Genomic DNA, 18,669 nt, shown 5'->3' with positions numbered 1-18,669 from the left:
GTGCCATATGGAGACCAGAGAACTAACTACTCTTGGGAGTCAGTTCTTTTCTACCATGGGTTCTAAGGATCCAAGTCAGGAGGCCAGGGTTGTACAAGCACATCTACTGAGCAATCTCACTGGCCCAGAATTCATAACATCCTGCTAATACTCCAATGTTATTTTTTAGCATAACTATCTTTTGAAAACAAAAAACAAAACTATAGAGATATTAGAGAAATAGTATGCTGAAAGACGTAGTTTCCCTATCATCCTACTTTGGGGTTTAGATACATAATACAGATGAGTTTTGCAGCTTAATTCACTTAATGTCTTAGGTTTCAAATGTACACTGGTTTGCGAGCGATACTGTTCCTTTGTTTACAGTTTGGTTTCACACACAGCAAATTTTGTTATTTAATAACAATGAGCACATGGAGCATTTAGATATTGTTTTCAATACCTTTCTCAAAAAAAGAAAAAGAAAAGAAAATCTGGAGTTACTGGGTCAGAGATTCTACAGAATGAGCCTAGATCTAAATATCAAAAAGTTTAAAAAGGAAAGCTAAATCATATGGTGCATGTCAAAAGAATACTGGAGCTCATTCAGAGCCCACAGTAGCTACACTGCGACCAGGTGATCTGAGTAACCACTTCAAGTAGTGTAATGAGTCCATACTGAAAAATTAAATTCACATGTTCCAAGGCAGACTGCACATAAATGAATACTGTATTAGCTAGCAGGTAACCTGCCAACAACAGTGACAGCTAGTGATCAGCCAGCAGCATCACCATGCTGATATTTGATGGATTGTTGTGCGAGAAGAGTATTTACATTTCTCAAGTCCTATAATCCCAGGCGAACATGAAATAAACATCAGATCTGTTGTACAAAATTCCTAAACCACCACACCCTGAAATTTAGTAGTCAAGCAAGGGGCTGTAACATTCCTGAGTGGCATTTGAAAGGGATCTTGGAACAGTTTTCTTTTGGTAGTCATTGAGCAATAAATCCAAATAAAGTGGAGTTGAACTGCATGCCAGTTTATTGTGAGAAGCAGAGCGATGTAAAATGATATATGGAAAATGGGGTATCCATAGGAACTGGGAATAAAACTCAAAAGTACCAGTTTATGTGTTAGAGCCAATTCATGCTTTATGGTCTGTAAGTAGGTCACTTGAGCAAACCTACTAAAAATGATACATCAGAAAGGGTAGGTAAGACTACTGAATCTCAGTGTGCAAATTTACACAATTTTTCCATAAGTAAACTTTCAAATTACTGTCTTAACTGTTTTGATGGACAACATGCTAATTAATGATCTGTTACTGAATTACCTAAGATTCTATCGGTAGCTATGTCCGAGTACATCACCTGGTTTTACCAAGCCAGTTAATTCTGGTAATTCCAAAGAGCTGTGACTCAATTGATCCAATTTAACCTCACTTTATACGTAAGAAAACAAGGTTTCAATAAAAACCACATATACTACCCAAGTTCAGTGGCAACACAAGAATAGAAGATAATGCTGAGGTGGCTGGTATCAAAACTGTTCTTTATTAATTCTTGCATCACAACTTTGAAAGGCTTAAGATACAGTCAATAAAAACAAAATACATTGAATAAAAATATATTCAATGAGTTAGACACTAAGATGTAAAGAGATGCAAAACATCTGTAACCAGAGTCTGAAAACCCAAGGAGCTATACTCTTCTGAACCATGTTCTTAAGCTCCAGGGAACATTTAATAAGCACATGAACCAACAACAGGCCAGCTATAGCTGGACACTGAGCAGATGCAGATTCACTTTGTACTATATAAGGTAAATTTCTCATGACCTACTAATGAACACCTAAAAAGATCTTTAGTAAAGCAATGATCCCTTGATTCTAAAGTCACCTCAGACAGGGTGACTAGTGTTTTAAATCAGGGGCAGCACCTAGGTACCTGGAGAGTTAAGTTTTTTAAACTTCGCAGACTATCCAGCATAATAAATGCTTATATGAAATAATGTCAGAAGACTATGCAAATATTAATAGTACAATGGTCCTAAAATAAGCCACCTCCAGTGTCTAGTCACTACAGTAACTAAATAAATAAATGCATCTGAGTCAAAAGTTCACATACAAGCTATGCTTCATGCTTATACCACCACAAACAGCATCATTGGACATCTAGTTCCAAGGCATCAACGATGTGTGCAGCAGAAGGACGATCTTTAGGATCCTCATTAGTGCACACAGAGAAGAGTTCAATGACTTTCTGGTAGGATTCATCCAGTTCCTCCATGTTGATGGATGGCCTGGTCCCCAGAGCGGCATAGTACGCTTCATCATCGAAGTCACTCTCATCAAAGGTTGCATCTACACATGAGGAGTTAGAAATGGAAACAAGCAAAATCGTGTAGGTCATGGAACAGCTCAACAGCTTACCGTCCTGCAACAAGGCAGGGTTACCCAGACCACGGGCAGTTTGTTCAACTATTCCTGCCACAGAGATTCGCTAAAATTAAGGAAACTTGTTTCAACTAGATACCCCACCTACCCATCCAGCAAATGTAGTTTATTAAAGAAAAATGAGAACCCATGAGTGGAGGGGTTATATACATAATACCCCTATTCTCAATCTGTATTTCATTTGTATAAGATTAAATATAGCCAAATGAATCACAGTACTACTATAATCTTAAACAACTTGCTGTTTGAATTTTAACTTAATGGAAAGACAATTTTATGTACTAATTACCAGAAAGAAATTCAGATTTATGTTAAAACCTATTTGTATCTATACCTTCATCATCATCATCATCTGGAAGATTGATGTGTGGAATACATAAAGTCATCATTTCCCACAGAGTAAGGCCAAAAGCAAACACATCTGCTTTGTCAGTAATAATGCCATTTTCCTCCAACGCTTCTTTGGGTTTCCACGGCTCAGTACCAATATAACAGGCCTCAGGATCAGTCACTAAAACACACACACACAAAATACAAGTAGAATAGTCATAAGAACAGTTGTTAAAGATCATGGAGAAAGGCAAGCAACCAACAAAACAACACAAGCAAAACTCATTTATGTAGGGAGTTCAGAAGTTAATCACTATATTCAACCTCACTATAAAGGATCTGTCCCTTATCAGACTAGGAAATATTAAAATCTCATCAGATGGTGGGAACGTAAGAAAACAACAGTTCTCTTAGAAAGTAACAGAAATTTAGAGTATAGATAGATGTCAAAATTCCAGACTCAAGCCAGACCATCTTATAAGCGGTGTGACACAGCAGACTACTTCATGTCTAGATTTTGAGTTTTTTTGTAAGCTCTTAATATCACAGAGGCTGAAAGCCAAATGGCATTTCAGTGCTTCCATGATTGCTAAATCAGGAGGTCAGACTGGCCTTTGAAAGTATGCCACTCACAGCCCCTTGCAGTCTTAAGTCCTTTGTCAGCTTCAATAGAAGAGCAAAACCAAAAGAAAACAAAAAAACAGCAAAAAATTAATTAGGAAATAATGGACTCTTAGATCAATCTGCAAAGAATTAACATCTCAATAGTATCAAGTCTTCAAATACACAGATCCTTCTTTCTCTATCTGGTTCCATCTTAGTGATGCCTTATAGCTTCCAGACTAGCGGCTTAGACTTAATGGATTTATTCATTTTTTTCTTAGATTTTTAAATATCTTGGAGTTATAAATGGAATTTTTAACTTTTCATTTTCTTGTTATTTACTAGTATATAGGAATACAATGGACAGCCACTCACTCTAGTACCACTTTTCTTCTAAAATCAATGTCTCTTTACTAGTTGTTTTTGGATTTTCTAGTTCTTATATCAGTTTTGATAATTGCATTATTTATTTATTATATATAAAGTGTTCTGCCTGCACACCAGAAGAGGGCACCAGATCTTACTATAGATGGTTGTGAACACCATGTAGTTGCTGGGAATTGAATTCAGGATCTTTGGAAGAGCAGCCAGTGCCCTTAACCTCTGAGCCATCTCTCCTGATATTGCATTTTCATGTAGGCCGTCATATTTAGTGAAATATGGCTGTTTGTAATAGTCCTTACACAAGTGTAGAGCATGCAGCTGTGACCCTCTTTACGCCTCATATTGGTGGCTATGTTCTCTTTTCTCAATCTTTTTTTTAAATTTATTTATTTATTATGTATACAATATTCTGTCTGTGTGTATGTCTGAAAGCCAGAAGAGGGCACCAGACCTCATTACAGATGGCTGTGAGCCACCATGTGGTTGCTGGGAATTGAACTCAGGACCTTTGGAAGAGCAGGCAATGCTCTTCTCCCCAGCCATCTTTTCTGAATCTTGAGAGAATTTATTTTTCCAAAGTCCAGCTTTTGGCTTTATTAACATTTCCCAGTGACTTCTGTTCCTATCTTTCTTATTCCTTCCATTGACAAGGACACAGCCAACAGTGGCCCAATGACCAAACTCCCAAAACTCAAGGTTCTCCTGAATATTTTGTTAGTAATCTAATTTAATTCCTTTGTCCAGTAAAGTATTCTACGATATCTTCCTTAAGGCAAAATTTCCTTTATATGTTTAAAAATTCTATTTCTCTAACTAAGATAAATCAAATTCACTAGACAGTGTTAAAGTATATTACCCTAAAAATATAATTCTTCAGTATTTCATTACTATAATCTCCATTTTATACAAGGATAGAATTAAAAACAAAATGCTTATAACTCACTTCCAAACAATAGGGGAGAAAAACAAGCAGTTTGTTGAATCAAAGAATCTTATCTTCAAAATTCTACTTTGAGGCTTTCAATGGATGTACAAGTAGAGAAACATTTGAAGAGAAAGGGGAAGATATAATAGTCCTGATTAGCATGATTGGATCAGAATACCCAGAAGCTGGGGAAGTTCTAGTCTGGTGGGTGTGTCTTTCCCAAAGTTATTCAAGTAAAATCCAAACTAGTAAGAGCCAATGTGGGCACAGACTCAAGACTGGAAAGACTGCGAGTCTGACAGTCCATGTAGCAACGGAAGAGGCTGGGCGCTCAGAGGAAGCAAAACACCAAAGACACACTTTTCATAAACAGTTCATTTTAAACCATGTGGGTTTATTATGTTGTAGAATGCAAAAATTAGGAGTTCAAAATTTGTATGAATTTAAAACAGTGTTACTTACCAGTCATATTTTCATCCAATGGCAGAGAGACTCCTACATCACAGATTTTAATTGTTTCAAAATCGCCTTTAATTACAACATTTGAAGACTTTATGTCTCCATGAAGCAGCTTCTTTTCTTGATGCAGATACTAAAATGGTAAAAACAATCAAATACATGAGTAGAAAAAACCTAATAAAAGTTCTTTTAATAAAACAATGACTTGAGTCAGGCAGTAGTGGCACGCGCCTTGGGAGGCAGAGGCAGAAGGATCTCTGAGTGCATGGCAGCCTGGTCTATAGAGTGAGTTCCAGGACAGCCAGGGTAGTACAGCCAGGGCAGAAGCCCTGTCTCGGGGGGAGAGGAGAACAAACAAACAAAAAAACAGCAATGACTTGAACTCCCTTTGAACTGGACTTATTTTTCTATTTCAGTGTGTGAAGCCAGGAAGAGGATAGGCCATGTCATTTAAAATTTTCCTTAAAGATGTCTGAATTCTTAAAGCCCATATAATTTCCTATCAGATTTCAAAACACTCCAATTTCACTTGAGGCCAATAGTTTTCAATTTTGAAATTTTCACAATAGCAACTATCTCAAATTGTGATGTAATGCAAGAATAGCAGGTGACATGGGAACACTATAATCATTGCAGAAGCAGAGATGTACTCCAAAGCTATATTATGTTTTCTACATGAACTCCTCTGGGATGTACGTAATTATAGTCACATTTTGAAGAGTGCAGAAAATGGCTGTTCATTTGTCAGCAGCTGAGCTCTAGACTGTGAGCCCAGCACAGAAGGGAGAGACCATTCTTGCTGTGATCTGCCCTTCCACAGAAGCATCTATGCTTGCTGCAAATGCTGAAATGCTTACATCATGTGCTGAATAGGCCCCAACATGGTTGCACTATTAATTTCATTATATATGCATAATTAAAGTAATCAGTCAATAAGTAATTTAGATGTTTCTTTTATTTTTGTTTTTCAAGACAGGGTTTCTGTGTAGTCCTGGCTCTCCTGGAACTCACTCTGTAGACCAGGCTGGCCTCGAACTCACAGAGATCTGCCTGCCTCTGTCTCGCTGGAATTAAAGGTGTGCCACCATGCCCAGCTGTCCTACTTAAAGTTATCTATAAATGCACTAAGTTGTACTGAATGTATTTACAATGCTTTTTTCCCAATCTGCTCCATAAACCAATTTCATACGAAACTTTAGCATGTAACCCTGACATCACTATCATCATTACACTGTGAGTCACCAGTCGTTTTCTAAAGTCACTATTACTAGTGTGTAATTAGTATATACATTTCTTTCCTTCCCTTATGTTGTATCTATCAAAAAACACAGCAACATAGATATAAGCCATGTTTCAGTTCTTCATAGTTCACCAAAGCTATTTGAAATATAACAGTATAGTTACCTTGAGCCCTCTTGCCATGTGCAGAGCAACTTTGAGAATTACAGCAGCTGGAAAGGGGCGTCCACTGTCTTTGTTGCGCTCTTCTATTAAGTCATTCAGAGACTTCTCGCCTCCATACTCCATAGCGAGGCACAGACTGCCATCACTGGCTTCAGTAAAGGCACGATACCCTTAAGAAAATGTGACATTCTTCTATTAGTCTGGAAACCAGGGCTTCTTCGGTAATGTAACTTGGACCTGAACTAACAAGATGAGACAGCTATCATTTACAAAATTAACCCACAGCTATAATTTCAATGCCTTCAAGCGTGTCTAGCACCACAGATCAAAATAGTTTTAATATGCTTTTGTAAATAGAATGATCCCACCATCCTCATTAGTACCAAAAATGCAAAGTGAAGACAATGTTAGAACCCACTTGATAAATGTAAATGTCCTGAAATCCTCACAGCACCTGCAACAAATGACTACACCTCAACTCCACGAGGGTTAGATAGATACAAGCACTTAAAGATCTAAAATATGTGGATCTTAAATGATGTTCTTAGATTTATGTGTGTGAATAAATCACATGTGTGCCTGATACCAGTGAAAGTCAAGATAGTCCTCCTACCGCTGCTTCATCTCTCCACCCACTTTAGACAATCCACGTTAACTTGATCTTTAGCATAACCACTTCAGAGTGCATCTATAGTGTTTCTAGAACTGCAGAACATTGCTCTACCGCATACTACCATCAAGTCGACCTGCACTTACCTATGATGTTTGGATGATGAAGGTTTTTTAAAATCTTAGCTTCATCAGTCAGTCTCTTCTGATACACGCTTCGGTAATGATCATTACAGATAGGATTGATCTTTTTCACAGCCCAAGGAGAATGAGACAACCCTCTTGGAGATCTAAAATATACACATGTAAATTTAAAAAAGTACAAAATGAATTTTAAAACTCCCCAAATTGATTCTAGAGAAATATATGTATTTTAAAATACATAAAATTCTTTAGATCATCGACACCTGCTACATTTCTGTTTGGACTAAGTCAGTGAGTCTTGATGCACTGAACAGCACCTGACATCTCAACTCTGAGAAGGGATTAAAGGATTAAAGATAAACATGGAATGTTATGAATTTATAAAAGTACAATTAACTAAAAACTGCTTTTTTTGTTAGAATTTTAGAGAAACTTTCTAACATTTCTATCCTGGCATGTCAGTCTACTATTTTATCAAACACTTTATCTATATGAGTTACAAGATTCTATAATTAATATTAAAGAAATTTAACTTAAGGAGATACTCAAAAAAAGTCTATATATAATGGTATACTCTCCTTTATTATTTGAAATTTCATATACATATTTTCTGACCAAATATACTTTCTGTCCCCTCCTCTCTAATCCTCATGTGCGCTTTATTCACTAGGCCTGCTGAGTTCACTTGGTGCATGGGTACAAGGCCATCTCTTGGGGCGAGGGTAGCTACTCAGGGCCACATCCCTTCCCTATAGCCATTAAACTGCCAAAAGTCCCCCATCCGTGACATGCTCTTCTTCACTATTTCAAATCCCCACAAACAACAGTGTTTCTCCTACACCACATTCAAACCCATGTTCTAGGATCTTTCCACCACTTCACAGTGATCTTAGCAAAGCCAGAAAAGAGCTAAGCAACTTCCCTTTAATAATCCACCAGGAGGAATGCGGGAGTGACGTACTGGGGCAGAGCTCCAGCAGTTGTAGGATTCTGAGAACTGGAATGTAGCCTTCAGGTGTGATGAGGAACTTGCCCAACGCAAGCACATGGACCTAAGTCCCACAAGTTGGAAATTTTGCACTCACCTTTTCATTAGGTAAACGTTGACCCCAGTCCCAAAGCCAAGCTTCTGCATGAATGGAGAGGCAGGGATATTTATATATGGAGTCGAACATAATACTAAAAATCAAAAACAAAAGCCAGCACTTAGCACTTGAAAACAGCAGCAGTACAAAAGTATCTTGATAGTCTTAAAGCACTGTGCTAAGATTAGTGATAGCATCATTTTTTTTTACAGAGTACATGAGAACCCTTTGACCAAGACTACTTCTGTAGCTCACAGTAACTAATGTAAATAACCTGTTTGGGGGCATACAAGCTAATTTTTAAAATCTATTTAATTATCACTCTGTGTGTGTGTGTGTGTGTGTGTGTGTGTGTGTGTGTGTGTATGCAGGTGTGACTGCCATGGCACACACATGGGAGTCAGAGGACAGCTTTTGAACTTGGTTCTGTTTGGGCAAATTACACTTAATTACACCTAGGTCACTTAGGTCAGCCTGTGGAGCCATCCCACTGGTCCTTTATTAATTTTTTTGTTTTTGATTTTGTTTTCAAGATAGGATTTCCTCTGTGTAGCCTTGTCTGTCCTGGAACTTGCTCTGTAAACCAGGCTGGCCTCAAACTCACAGAGATCTGCCTGCTTTGTCTCCTGAGTGCAAGGCTTAAACATGTTTGCCACCACTGCCTGGTCCTTTTTGTACATTCTTAAAGGGCTATTTAAAGATAACGAATATAGAGGCTAGTAAGATGGCCCAGTGGTCAAGAGCACTTGCTGCTCTTACAGAAGACCAGAGTTTAATTTCTAGCACACACATCACGCAGCTTACAACCATCTGTAACTCCAACTTCTAGAGAATCCAATGCCTTCTTCTGACCTCCAAGGGTAACCACAAGCATGTAGCGAGCGCACATGTGCATCCACGCACGTGCGCGCGCGCACACACACACACACACACTCATAAAAATATATCTTAAAGAGATAATAAAGAAGGAAATCAAACAAGCAAGCATGAGCAAATCCCAATGTGGTCCTCACAGTCTACCAGGAAGGTCAACTTTGTGACACATCATCTACAAAGATAATGCTCAAAAACAGCACTCTATGCACAAACACAAAAATAGAAAATTGCAAGAAAACTTTGTAATGTTTTAAGTACTTTTATGATGCTGTGCTGGGACACACTCATAGCTGTCCTGGGGTACATATGACCTGTGTGCCACAGGCTGAACATGCCTGGAACTAGGTACAACCTGGCCTTTTACATAGTTTCCTGAACCCGTGACATGTGCCCAAGGAGACACACATACACCATTGACATGTATGTTTGAATTTGCTTTGGCATCTGCAAAAACAAAAATGAAACAAATCTAACAAATGTCCAGAGCATTCTATACTTATCACGAGGATGAGGCAGTTCTGCTTGTGGTCAGGAATAAGCTGCTCTTGGAGCTGCTCTCTGTGAACTGCAACACCTGACAAAATAATTTTCAGATGCATGGCAAGAGGCAGAGCAGAGTTGCAACAGCAAAGACGAACTGATGAAGTAAGCTCTATCATCACCCCATGCCCTGAAAGGCAGTCCCAGGCCTAAGGAGAGGAAACAGCACAATACTGTCAAACCACAGAGACAGAGACCAGAGGTCAAGGAGGGCTAGGTAGCTGGAAGCTGTGGAGCAGAACACAGGAGGGAGCTAAAAGACAATGCACAACAAAAGATTTCCAGTAAAGTGCTTGGCTAATACTTGGCTGCACGCCTATTGGGTAGTATCCCCCCAAGCCAGGAAAGCAATGGAAGTCTAGGAGCCAGATCAGGTGGCACTGTAGTAGACTGTTAAGTAAAGCCGTCTAAAGGGTAACTATTCAATACTACCGCTAACTTTTAGCCCAAGCAAAGTCTGTAAGAAAGCTTAAAGGCCAGTCTCAAAAGGCACAGGGTCACAATCATTCAGGCAAATAAGCTTTGGAACTTCATGAAACCAAACACACTGTAGAATGACAAAATCCAGCACTCAATGACATAAAACATCTACCAACCTAATCAAAAATTACCAGGTATGAAAGAAGCAAAAACCAGGGTTCATGCCAGGAAAAAAATAAACCAATCAAAACATACCACCAATTGACAAGGATGGCAGAACAACAAATCATAAAACAGAGACACATCTCAGAAAGATGCTCACTGATGTAAAGGATAATCTGGGCACACCGAGGGATAAAGAGATGCTCTTAAAGGTCCTCATGGGTTGGGGTGGGAGCACAAGCTATAATCTCAGAACTCAGAGGCAAGAGAGGGGCTGGAGCCTGATGAATGCATCTGTGAACAACCACATCTAACCTGCATTGGGAACCACACAAATACGCCCACCAGCACCTCTATTCAAAAGTGTGCTGACCCAGTGTAACAGGGTGGTGTTTAAAGTTATAGAGATTGCAGTGGAAAAAAAAATGCTAAAATTTCTATTACTCTACACATGACCAACTATTTAAGATATCCTAAACATGACCCTCTGCTGACTGGAATGTCTTCAAGTACAAATCCCTTCAGACCCCAGGAAGTCTGCTCCTTTTTGTGGGTATTCCAGAGAACTAGCTCTCAAGTCTGTACAGAAGCTCCTCCAGCACGTGCCGTACTGCACAGTCTGTACTTGTCAGTCCGCAATGTCCCACTCTCTGAGCTTTCATGGATTTCTGCTTCACAAGGTTTAACTATTTTATATACACTGGCTGTAACATACAATAAAACAGTATACAAATAATAATAATAAAAAAAAGATATCCTAAACAAGCCAGGTGATGATTTAATCCCAGCACTCAAAAGGCACAGGCAGAAGGATCTCTAAATTCGGGGCGAGCCTGGCTACAGAGCAGTTCCAGGACAGTCAGGACTATACAGATAAACCGTCTGGAAAAACATAAACAAACAAAAATATCCTAAACAATCTTCAAGAGGCATCAACAGGTAAAAATGCTTGCTATGCAAGCCAGAAGTTTGACTCCTGGGGGAATCCCAGGAATCTCCTCCTGGAAGGGGAGAACCGACCCTGCTAACGTCTGGTTCAAGTCAGGAGGCCATCACCAGGAAGAACCTAAAATCAAGAACGACCATGTCTAGGCCACAATATTAGAAGCTCTGTTATAGTTAGCGTGGTTATAATAACCAATGCCATGACTGTTCACAGACAATGACGAGCAAACACTCAAACTTTTCTAGTAGAAACAGCAACAAGAAAAGGTCTTACTTCTGCAATCTTACCAGATTTCCTTTTTTCAGACAATTTGTTTGGTGTCTTGAAATCATTAATTCCTTCCATTGTAGCAATCACTTTAGGTCCTATAATGAAAACAAGCTAAGTTATAAAGCAGCTATAAAGAACAACACTTAGGAGACTCCCATAACATCACTTTATCATGGAAATATAGAATTTGAGAACTGAAAATAACCTCAGCAAATACTTCATCCAATTTTATTTACAATGGTAAAATTGAAACTCAGAGATACAATTACTTACTCATGTAATACTCATACTATCAGTGATTAGGGGTTGTGGTTTTAACTATAAACTGTATACTTACAGGCCAGAGATAAAGCTCAGAAGGAAAAGGCACTTGCTACCAAGCCTGCCAACTTGAATTCAATTCCTGAAACCCAAATAGTACAGAAAACCAATTCCCACAAGATGTCTTCTGACCTCCACACACACTGCGGCACACACTTGCTCACACACATATTCAACATATATGTGTGTGTGTATAATTTTTTACATAAAAAATTTAATTACATTTATTTGCATATATATGTGTATGGTTTTTTCAAGATAGGGTTTCTCTGTGTAGTCCTAGCTGTCCTGGAACTTGCTCTGTAGACCAGGCTGTCCTTGAACTCACAGAGAACTGCCTGTCTCTACCTCCCCAGTGCTGGGATTAAAGGCATGTGCCACCACCATCTGGTTTAAAAAAAAAAAAAAAGAAAGAAAAACTTTAAAAATACAAACTTGAATTTAAAAAAGTACCTAGTTCAAAAAAATAAACAAGGGCTGGGAATGTAGTTCAGTGGAAGAGCGTTAGCCTAGCATGCACATGGCCATGAGTTCCATCCCCAGTGCCAAAACAAAGGTAAATAGTACATTTTCCTCTCACACTTCTCAGAAGTTACAAACAGGTCTCGTTTTCCTTTAAGACAAGTCTATATGTATACCTCTAATACCAGCACTTGGAGGCTAAAACCAGCTTGGACAACAGTGAGACCCTGCCTCAACCAAAACAAAAGTAGAAAACTGCATCCAAACAGCAACACTCCCAACAGTCCAGACAGACAAGAGAAGTACTCCTTAGATGCTGAGTGCACAGCCCAGTGTGGCATCCGCATACAAAGGAACGAAGTACTGCTATGTACAACACAAATGAACCAAGAAAACATGCTAAGTGAACAAAACCAGATATAGAAAGCCATGCATAGGCTTCCATTAATGCTGCATGACTAAAGCTGTCCAGAAAATGTCATTATTTCCCGACGACTTAACTGTGGCTATGGGGGAAAAAAAAGGTTTAAAAAAATGAGGGGGTGGGAGTGGAAGGCTTTCTAGATTGAACAAATGAAAAAAAAAGAGGGTATGGGATATTGGGAGCTCATTTGTAAATGCTTTATTAGATCTTGGAGGAAAGGTCAAACAGGTAGCCAAATATAGATCTTGAACAAAGCTGAAGCATGATTTTTGTGGGTTTATCAACAGAGATTGGGTATCACTGATTTCCTAGATGAGAATGGGTGCAACCCTTAGCACCCAGCTCGGGAAACAGAGGAAACAAATCGGCCTGAAGAATACAAGCCATGTGCAAATTTCTTGGCAAAGAGAATACCAATGTCTATGTTCCTGCAGCTTGAAGACCGGATAACACAGATGCATCATGTTTTTAAAAGATTAAAACACCAGCCGGGCGGTGGTGGTGCACGCCTTTAATCCCAGCACTCGGGAGGCAGAGGCAGGCAGATCCATGTGAGTTGAGGCCAGCCTGGGCTACAGAACGAGTTCCAGTACAGGTTCCAAAGATAAACAGAGAAAGAAACCCTGTCTTAAGAAAACCAAACAAACAAACAAAGGTACTGAGATCACAAGTGTACACCATGCTTGGTTAATCTGATAACTGCTTTTAACATTTTATTTTTCATTATGTAGCTGTGTGTGGCAAGGGGTTGGGTGGTATAGGTACAGCAATACAGGTACCTGAGGTGAAGGATGAAATTACAGGAACCTGTTGGGTCACTCCTCACCGGTGTTGGAAACCAGGTCAGCGGCTGACCTGTCCCCCAAGAGCAGTGCGGGCTCTAATTATTAAATCAACTCTCCAGCGCCCCTACCCATAACTTTATAATATTGTTTAACAGCGCTTGACTTTTCAAAAGTATTCTTTTATTAGGATATGCTAACTCTACAAGGTTATGGGTTCCACTATGGATTTTCATGTATGTATGTGAATATATTTTTCAAAAAAAAAATCAATATCCCCAGTGTAAGGAACTATTCACAGTCAAATTCCTGCCCTTTCTTCAGTCTCCACTCCCCAGTGCACTCTTTTGGTCCTGAGGAAGGAATCCAGGGCTGCATGTAACCAATGGGTTACTGCCCCTGGTCACATCCCTACCCTTTCTACTATGGCCTTAGCTTAAAAATCAGAAGCATTAGCTGAGAGGTGCTTCCCCGTCTCCAAAGAGAAGGCGGTGATTTCCTCCCTGAACCCCCAAACTCCCCGCGACCCAGGAGCTCAGGGTCAGATTCTGCGCGATGGTTCCAAGGGGGTTCCCCTATTCTCCTTAGTCCGCTGTCTTTTCCTGGGTCCACCCTCGATCCTCCCCCTGGCCGCCCGCTGCGTACCCACAGTCAGCTGTCCTTCCCGGCCGAGCTCTCCGGCCGCTGTTCTCTGGGTCCCGGGTCCTCCCCTCGCCGCTGTCTTCCTCCCGTCCGCTGTCCTCACTCGAGTCCACCACGCTTTCCCTTACCACAGTCACACCCTCGGGTGAAAAGGGAAAAGTGACGAGGTGGCTCAAGGCCGGGTGAGTACCTAGTCCGGGAGGTGCAGGAACTCGCTCTAACCGCCGCAGCGTTCAGGCGCGCGCGTTTTCAAAGGTCGCGCCGCGCCGGCTGGCACTAGGTCAGACACGCCAGCTGGCCAAAGCTGTCGGGACAGCTGCTCCGGGAAGTGCAGGAACAGTTACTGGAGCTCCAGTAACCGCCGCCGCCGCCGCCTTCGGGACGCGCGCACTTTCAAAGATCCCGCCGCCGACTACGGGGCGGCACTAGGGTCAGAACTCCCACGTTCGTTCGTACAATCCTTCTTGCTCTGCTTGGGCTTCCAGGTTTGGCTGATGCCAAAGAATAGGGACCTTCCCGAGGAATGGCAGGAAAGGTTATATAGGAAGTATTCAGGCCTTCGGAAGAATAGATGATGGCCCAAACCCCAAAACGTGTGCCTATTTTGAAGGCAAATCTACCCAAACAAACACTGCTCTGAATATCCATTAGGTAGGATGTTTTATTGCAGATTTTTGTGACCTTAAAATAACTAGAAATATGTAGAGTTTATCATTTGGAGCTGAGAATGAAAATTAAATATTTAGAAATTTTTTTTTTAACTGTGTATGTTTTTGCCACCCACATGTGGAGGTCAGAGGACAGGCTATAGAAACTGGATCTCTCCTCTTCAGATTCCTGCTGAAGGTCCAAACCCTCGCCCCCCTCATTCCCTACCCCCGACCCTTAGCAGACATAACAGGCTTCAAAAGACCCAGCAAGATGCAGACCCCTGACTCCGGAGGCTGTACTGAGCCCTACCTTGTTCTAGTTACGGGGAAGAAGCTGCCAGATAATTTATGGTAAAGAACCAATCAGAAGTTAGCTGGCACGCTCTGGCCATGATTTTACTGATAACGGTGGAATGAAGTAACTGCTCCCACTGTATGGCCTCCAGGTATAGCAACCTTTCTGCAGCTGACAGTTTCCATAAATACCCCCACCCCACTGCAGCCAGGGTCTCTCCTGTTCCACTGATGCATTGGACAGACTAGAGGCCTGGGTTCAAAGGTCATAATTAAAAAATAATCTTTGCTTTGCTTTTGCATCGGATCTGTTATGTCCGAAATTCAGAATCGGAATCACTACTACCAGACCAACTCCAATGCAAGAACCAAGAGTCTTTATTGTGAGTTCACTTGGGTTCCTCTGTCCATCCAAAGCAGCACGTGGCAACACCCCAAAATAAGCAAGAACGGTGCAGGAAAGAGATGCCGAGTTGAACAAAGGGGTTTATATAGGGGAAGAGTCTTGGGGGAGACTTCCAAACCTCTAGGCTTGTGATTGGCTGCCCCCTAGTGGGGTGAGGGGAATTCCAGACTTCCAGGCTTGGGATTGGCTGACCCATATGATGTAAGGGGCCTTTCAGGCCCGAGGAAAATGCCGAGCCTTTAGGGGCTCAGGGATTGGTCAGTTTTCCTTGCTCAGGGATTGGCTGATTTTGTGTCAGGGGTAGATGTTAGTCTTCTGCTGTCACTTTAACAACACTGTCACTCCAACAGCAAGTTGGCTCCTAGCAAGCACTCTGTTTCCTCCGAGAAGACATAAGACAAACCATCACTGACCACCGTCCATCTGCAGTTTGCTTCGACTGCCAAGCGCTGACCATTGGGCAAAAAACTGCCTTTCACCTAAACTGGAGACCTCCAAATGTGGACAAAATCACTGGAATCGACAGTCTAGCTGCCCAGGGTCAAGGTAGGCCTGTCTTCCTAAAGATTCCTTAGTTCACAGGTTCTTCAAAAGCCTGACTGGCTCTGCGCTAAACAACAAAGGTCAAATGCAACCTTCAGCGACCAGGGAGGACCAAAGAGTAGCTCTGGGTGCCAACCAAGTAAGTTCTCTGTCATTTTTTAATCAGTAACTCAAATAAAATCTTATCCTTCTCAAAGATCTCTGACAGTCTGATAGCTAAGAGGTTTTGCCAGGTTGTCTCACCAAATAAAAATACTTTTCATTATAATTTCAGTTTTTACAAACCCAAGAAGTTCTTAATACAATATATATATGTCTAAAACTTCTGTTTTTCTTATAAGTTCCAGGGAGCCAATTTAAAAAACCCATCATAAACAGGTCAGATACAAACCTCTCAATTCCCTGGTCCTAAAAATTTTTTCTCAATTTAACTTTGTCCTCTGTTCTGACCAGGTACAAGAAACACCATACATTTCCATGCCACAGACACCTGACTTGTCGGGAGCAGAGACCAACTATGCCAAGATGTGACCAGCACACAGCCTTCTCTCGGATCCCCCACAACCCCCCCCAAAGACGACACCCACAAATCAGCCGGAAGCAGCTTGAGAATTCACCGCCCCAATTCCTTCAACCTGTAATGTCTAACCTTCTACTTTTTATTATAAAAAGGATCCGGGAAGGTTAGTCTTTAAGAACTAACTACGCCCACCCCAGCCACTTCTGACCCCACCTCCCCTCGCTGCCATCTTCTCTCTCGTGTGTGTGTGTGTGTGTGTGTGTGTGTGTGCGTGTGTGTGTGTGTGTGCGCGTGCGCGCGCGCACGCGCACGCGCGCGCGCACGTGTATGTATTTGTTTCGTGTCGTATGTACGTGTGTCTTTGTTCTCTCTATGTTTGTCTATGTCTCCCTTTCTTTATGTAATAAATGTCTAGCTTTATATATAGCCTTATGTCCATTTACTCTGCCGTCCACCGCATCCAGCCGCCTGACTCTGCCGCTCGCCCGGGGACCCTGACTCCCCCGGCCGCATGGTGCTGCCACCCTGGAGATCTTGCGGGGACCCACAGCCACTAGCAGCTGCTCCGCGAGCTGCCCGGGACATCCCATCATGGTATTATTTTTAAAAAAGAACAATAGTAGAGATGGCTCCAATTCTGGGACCAAACTGTGTTTCTTTCTTTACTTCCTTTTACCTTTTTGACCCTAATTTTGGGATCAGGGCAAATATCTTTGGTGTCCTCTGAATCTAGGGGCTTAGTACATTCTTTTGGTTCTAGGATCAGGGTCTGGGGCCTTTTCTCGGGATCTTGGTTCAGGAACAAAGTGTCTCTTCCCTTGGCTCTGGTCCCATTTTCTGGGTGTGTTTCTTTCGCTCGCTTGGAGCTTGGAGCCACGCCATTCAGGATTTGTGTAGAGGCTACAGATCAGGGATTTTCTGGGGACTGGATTGTAGCACGATTACTAAAAACCCAGAAACAGACATTGGGGTTCAATCTGAAAACCAGAAAAAACAAAGCAGTCAAGCCACTAGAGAGTTCCTACCTCTAAGAAATCCTCAGATTGAAAGAGAACAACTTCCTGTCTCATCCTGGTTTATACTCCTCGCTAGTGCTGAGATTAAAGGTGTGAACCACCATCACCTGGATCTGTTTCTGCATTGATTTTGTTGTTGTTGTTGTTGCTCAGGGTGGCCTTGAACTCACAGAGATCCATCTGACTCTGTCTCCCAAATCCTGGGATTAAAGATAATGTGTCACCAGTACCTGACTTCTAGTGGCTTAGTTTTACCCTCTGGTCTTCAGGCAAGCCTTATTTATAAAACATAAACAAAATAGCACTGTTAAATTGGGAGCATATACCCCTCAGCCCCAGGCATTCAACCCAGCCCGCAGGCCTTGGAATTGCTTTGGTCTGGACTCCAAATCCCAGCACACTAGGGAGGGGTCAGGACCACTCCCATAGGGTACTTAAGCGAATGCCAAAAAGAGGAACACAAGGTCTCTTTTCCTTGCTCCTTGTGGTTGCGGTTCACAGCCTCCCGGTTTCCCCCTTGGGGCTACCGGAGAGCGCAGGACTCTCATTAAACCTGGCTATTTCTTAATCTGGTTTGTTTTAATTTGGCTTGATTGGGAATTTGCATCGTCAGAGAGCTCACATTAGGAAAAATTCCTAACAAGCACTAAAAAGGGTTTCTCAGTCTCTTGGTGATTTGGGGCGTCCAGACTCTGGGCACAACACTGTGATCTGACTGAGATGGTCAGACTCAACAGCAAGCCCTTTCCTGCCGCTGAACCATTTCACTGACCCAGTTTTGCTAATTCTTGTAATTGCCACACTCTACTCAGAGCACCTACCGTGTGCGGGTGTCTGGACTTGAATGCCCACTGTGTAACACAGTCTACGACATTCACTACAAGAGAAAAGGATTGCGATTATTAGAACGTCTATGGGGCTCAAGGACGGTGTGATACCCTATAAAAGAAAACACAGAACATAATACAAGGAACACTGAGATGCCTCCCCCACAAGAACACTCAGTGCTGCTCT

The 18,669-nt window shown here is 41.5% G+C and overlaps 1 protein-coding gene and 1 long non-coding RNA gene across 2 annotated transcripts; one reads left to right on the top strand and one right to left on the bottom strand.

The window, feature by feature from the left end:
- Nucleotides 1-1,514: 1,514 nt before the first annotated feature.
- Nucleotides 1,515-14,369, bottom strand: Pbk (PDZ binding kinase). Its single transcript, XM_048421876.3, has 8 exons — nt 14,230-14,369; nt 11,613-11,690; nt 8,382-8,475; nt 7,300-7,442; nt 6,544-6,713; nt 5,143-5,272; nt 2,773-2,949; nt 1,515-2,345 (listed from the first exon to the last, which is right to left on the bottom strand). The coding sequence occupies exons 2-8, from the start codon at nt 11,668-11,670 to the stop codon at nt 2,146-2,148; spliced, it is 972 nt and encodes a 323-aa protein (XP_048277833.1). The 5' UTR covers nt 11,671-11,690; nt 14,230-14,369; the 3' UTR covers nt 1,515-2,145.
- LOC146892287 (uncharacterized) lies at nt 14,274-17,467 on the top strand. The gene is made up of 3 exons (XR_015739470.1): nt 14,274-14,408; nt 15,927-16,122; nt 16,573-17,467. It is a non-coding gene; the product is annotated as an uncharacterized LOC146892287 (long non-coding RNA).
- Nucleotides 17,468-18,669: the final 1,202 nt, after the last annotated feature.

Source organism: Myodes glareolus, chromosome 12 (genome assembly GCF_982192425.1).
Source record: "Myodes glareolus chromosome 12, mMyoGla1.1, whole genome shotgun sequence".
Taxonomy (NCBI): domain Eukaryota; kingdom Metazoa; phylum Chordata; class Mammalia; order Rodentia; family Cricetidae; genus Myodes; species Myodes glareolus.
Note: the sequence above shows the minus strand (reverse complement) of the source record. Positions and strands in the feature narration are given on the sequence as shown.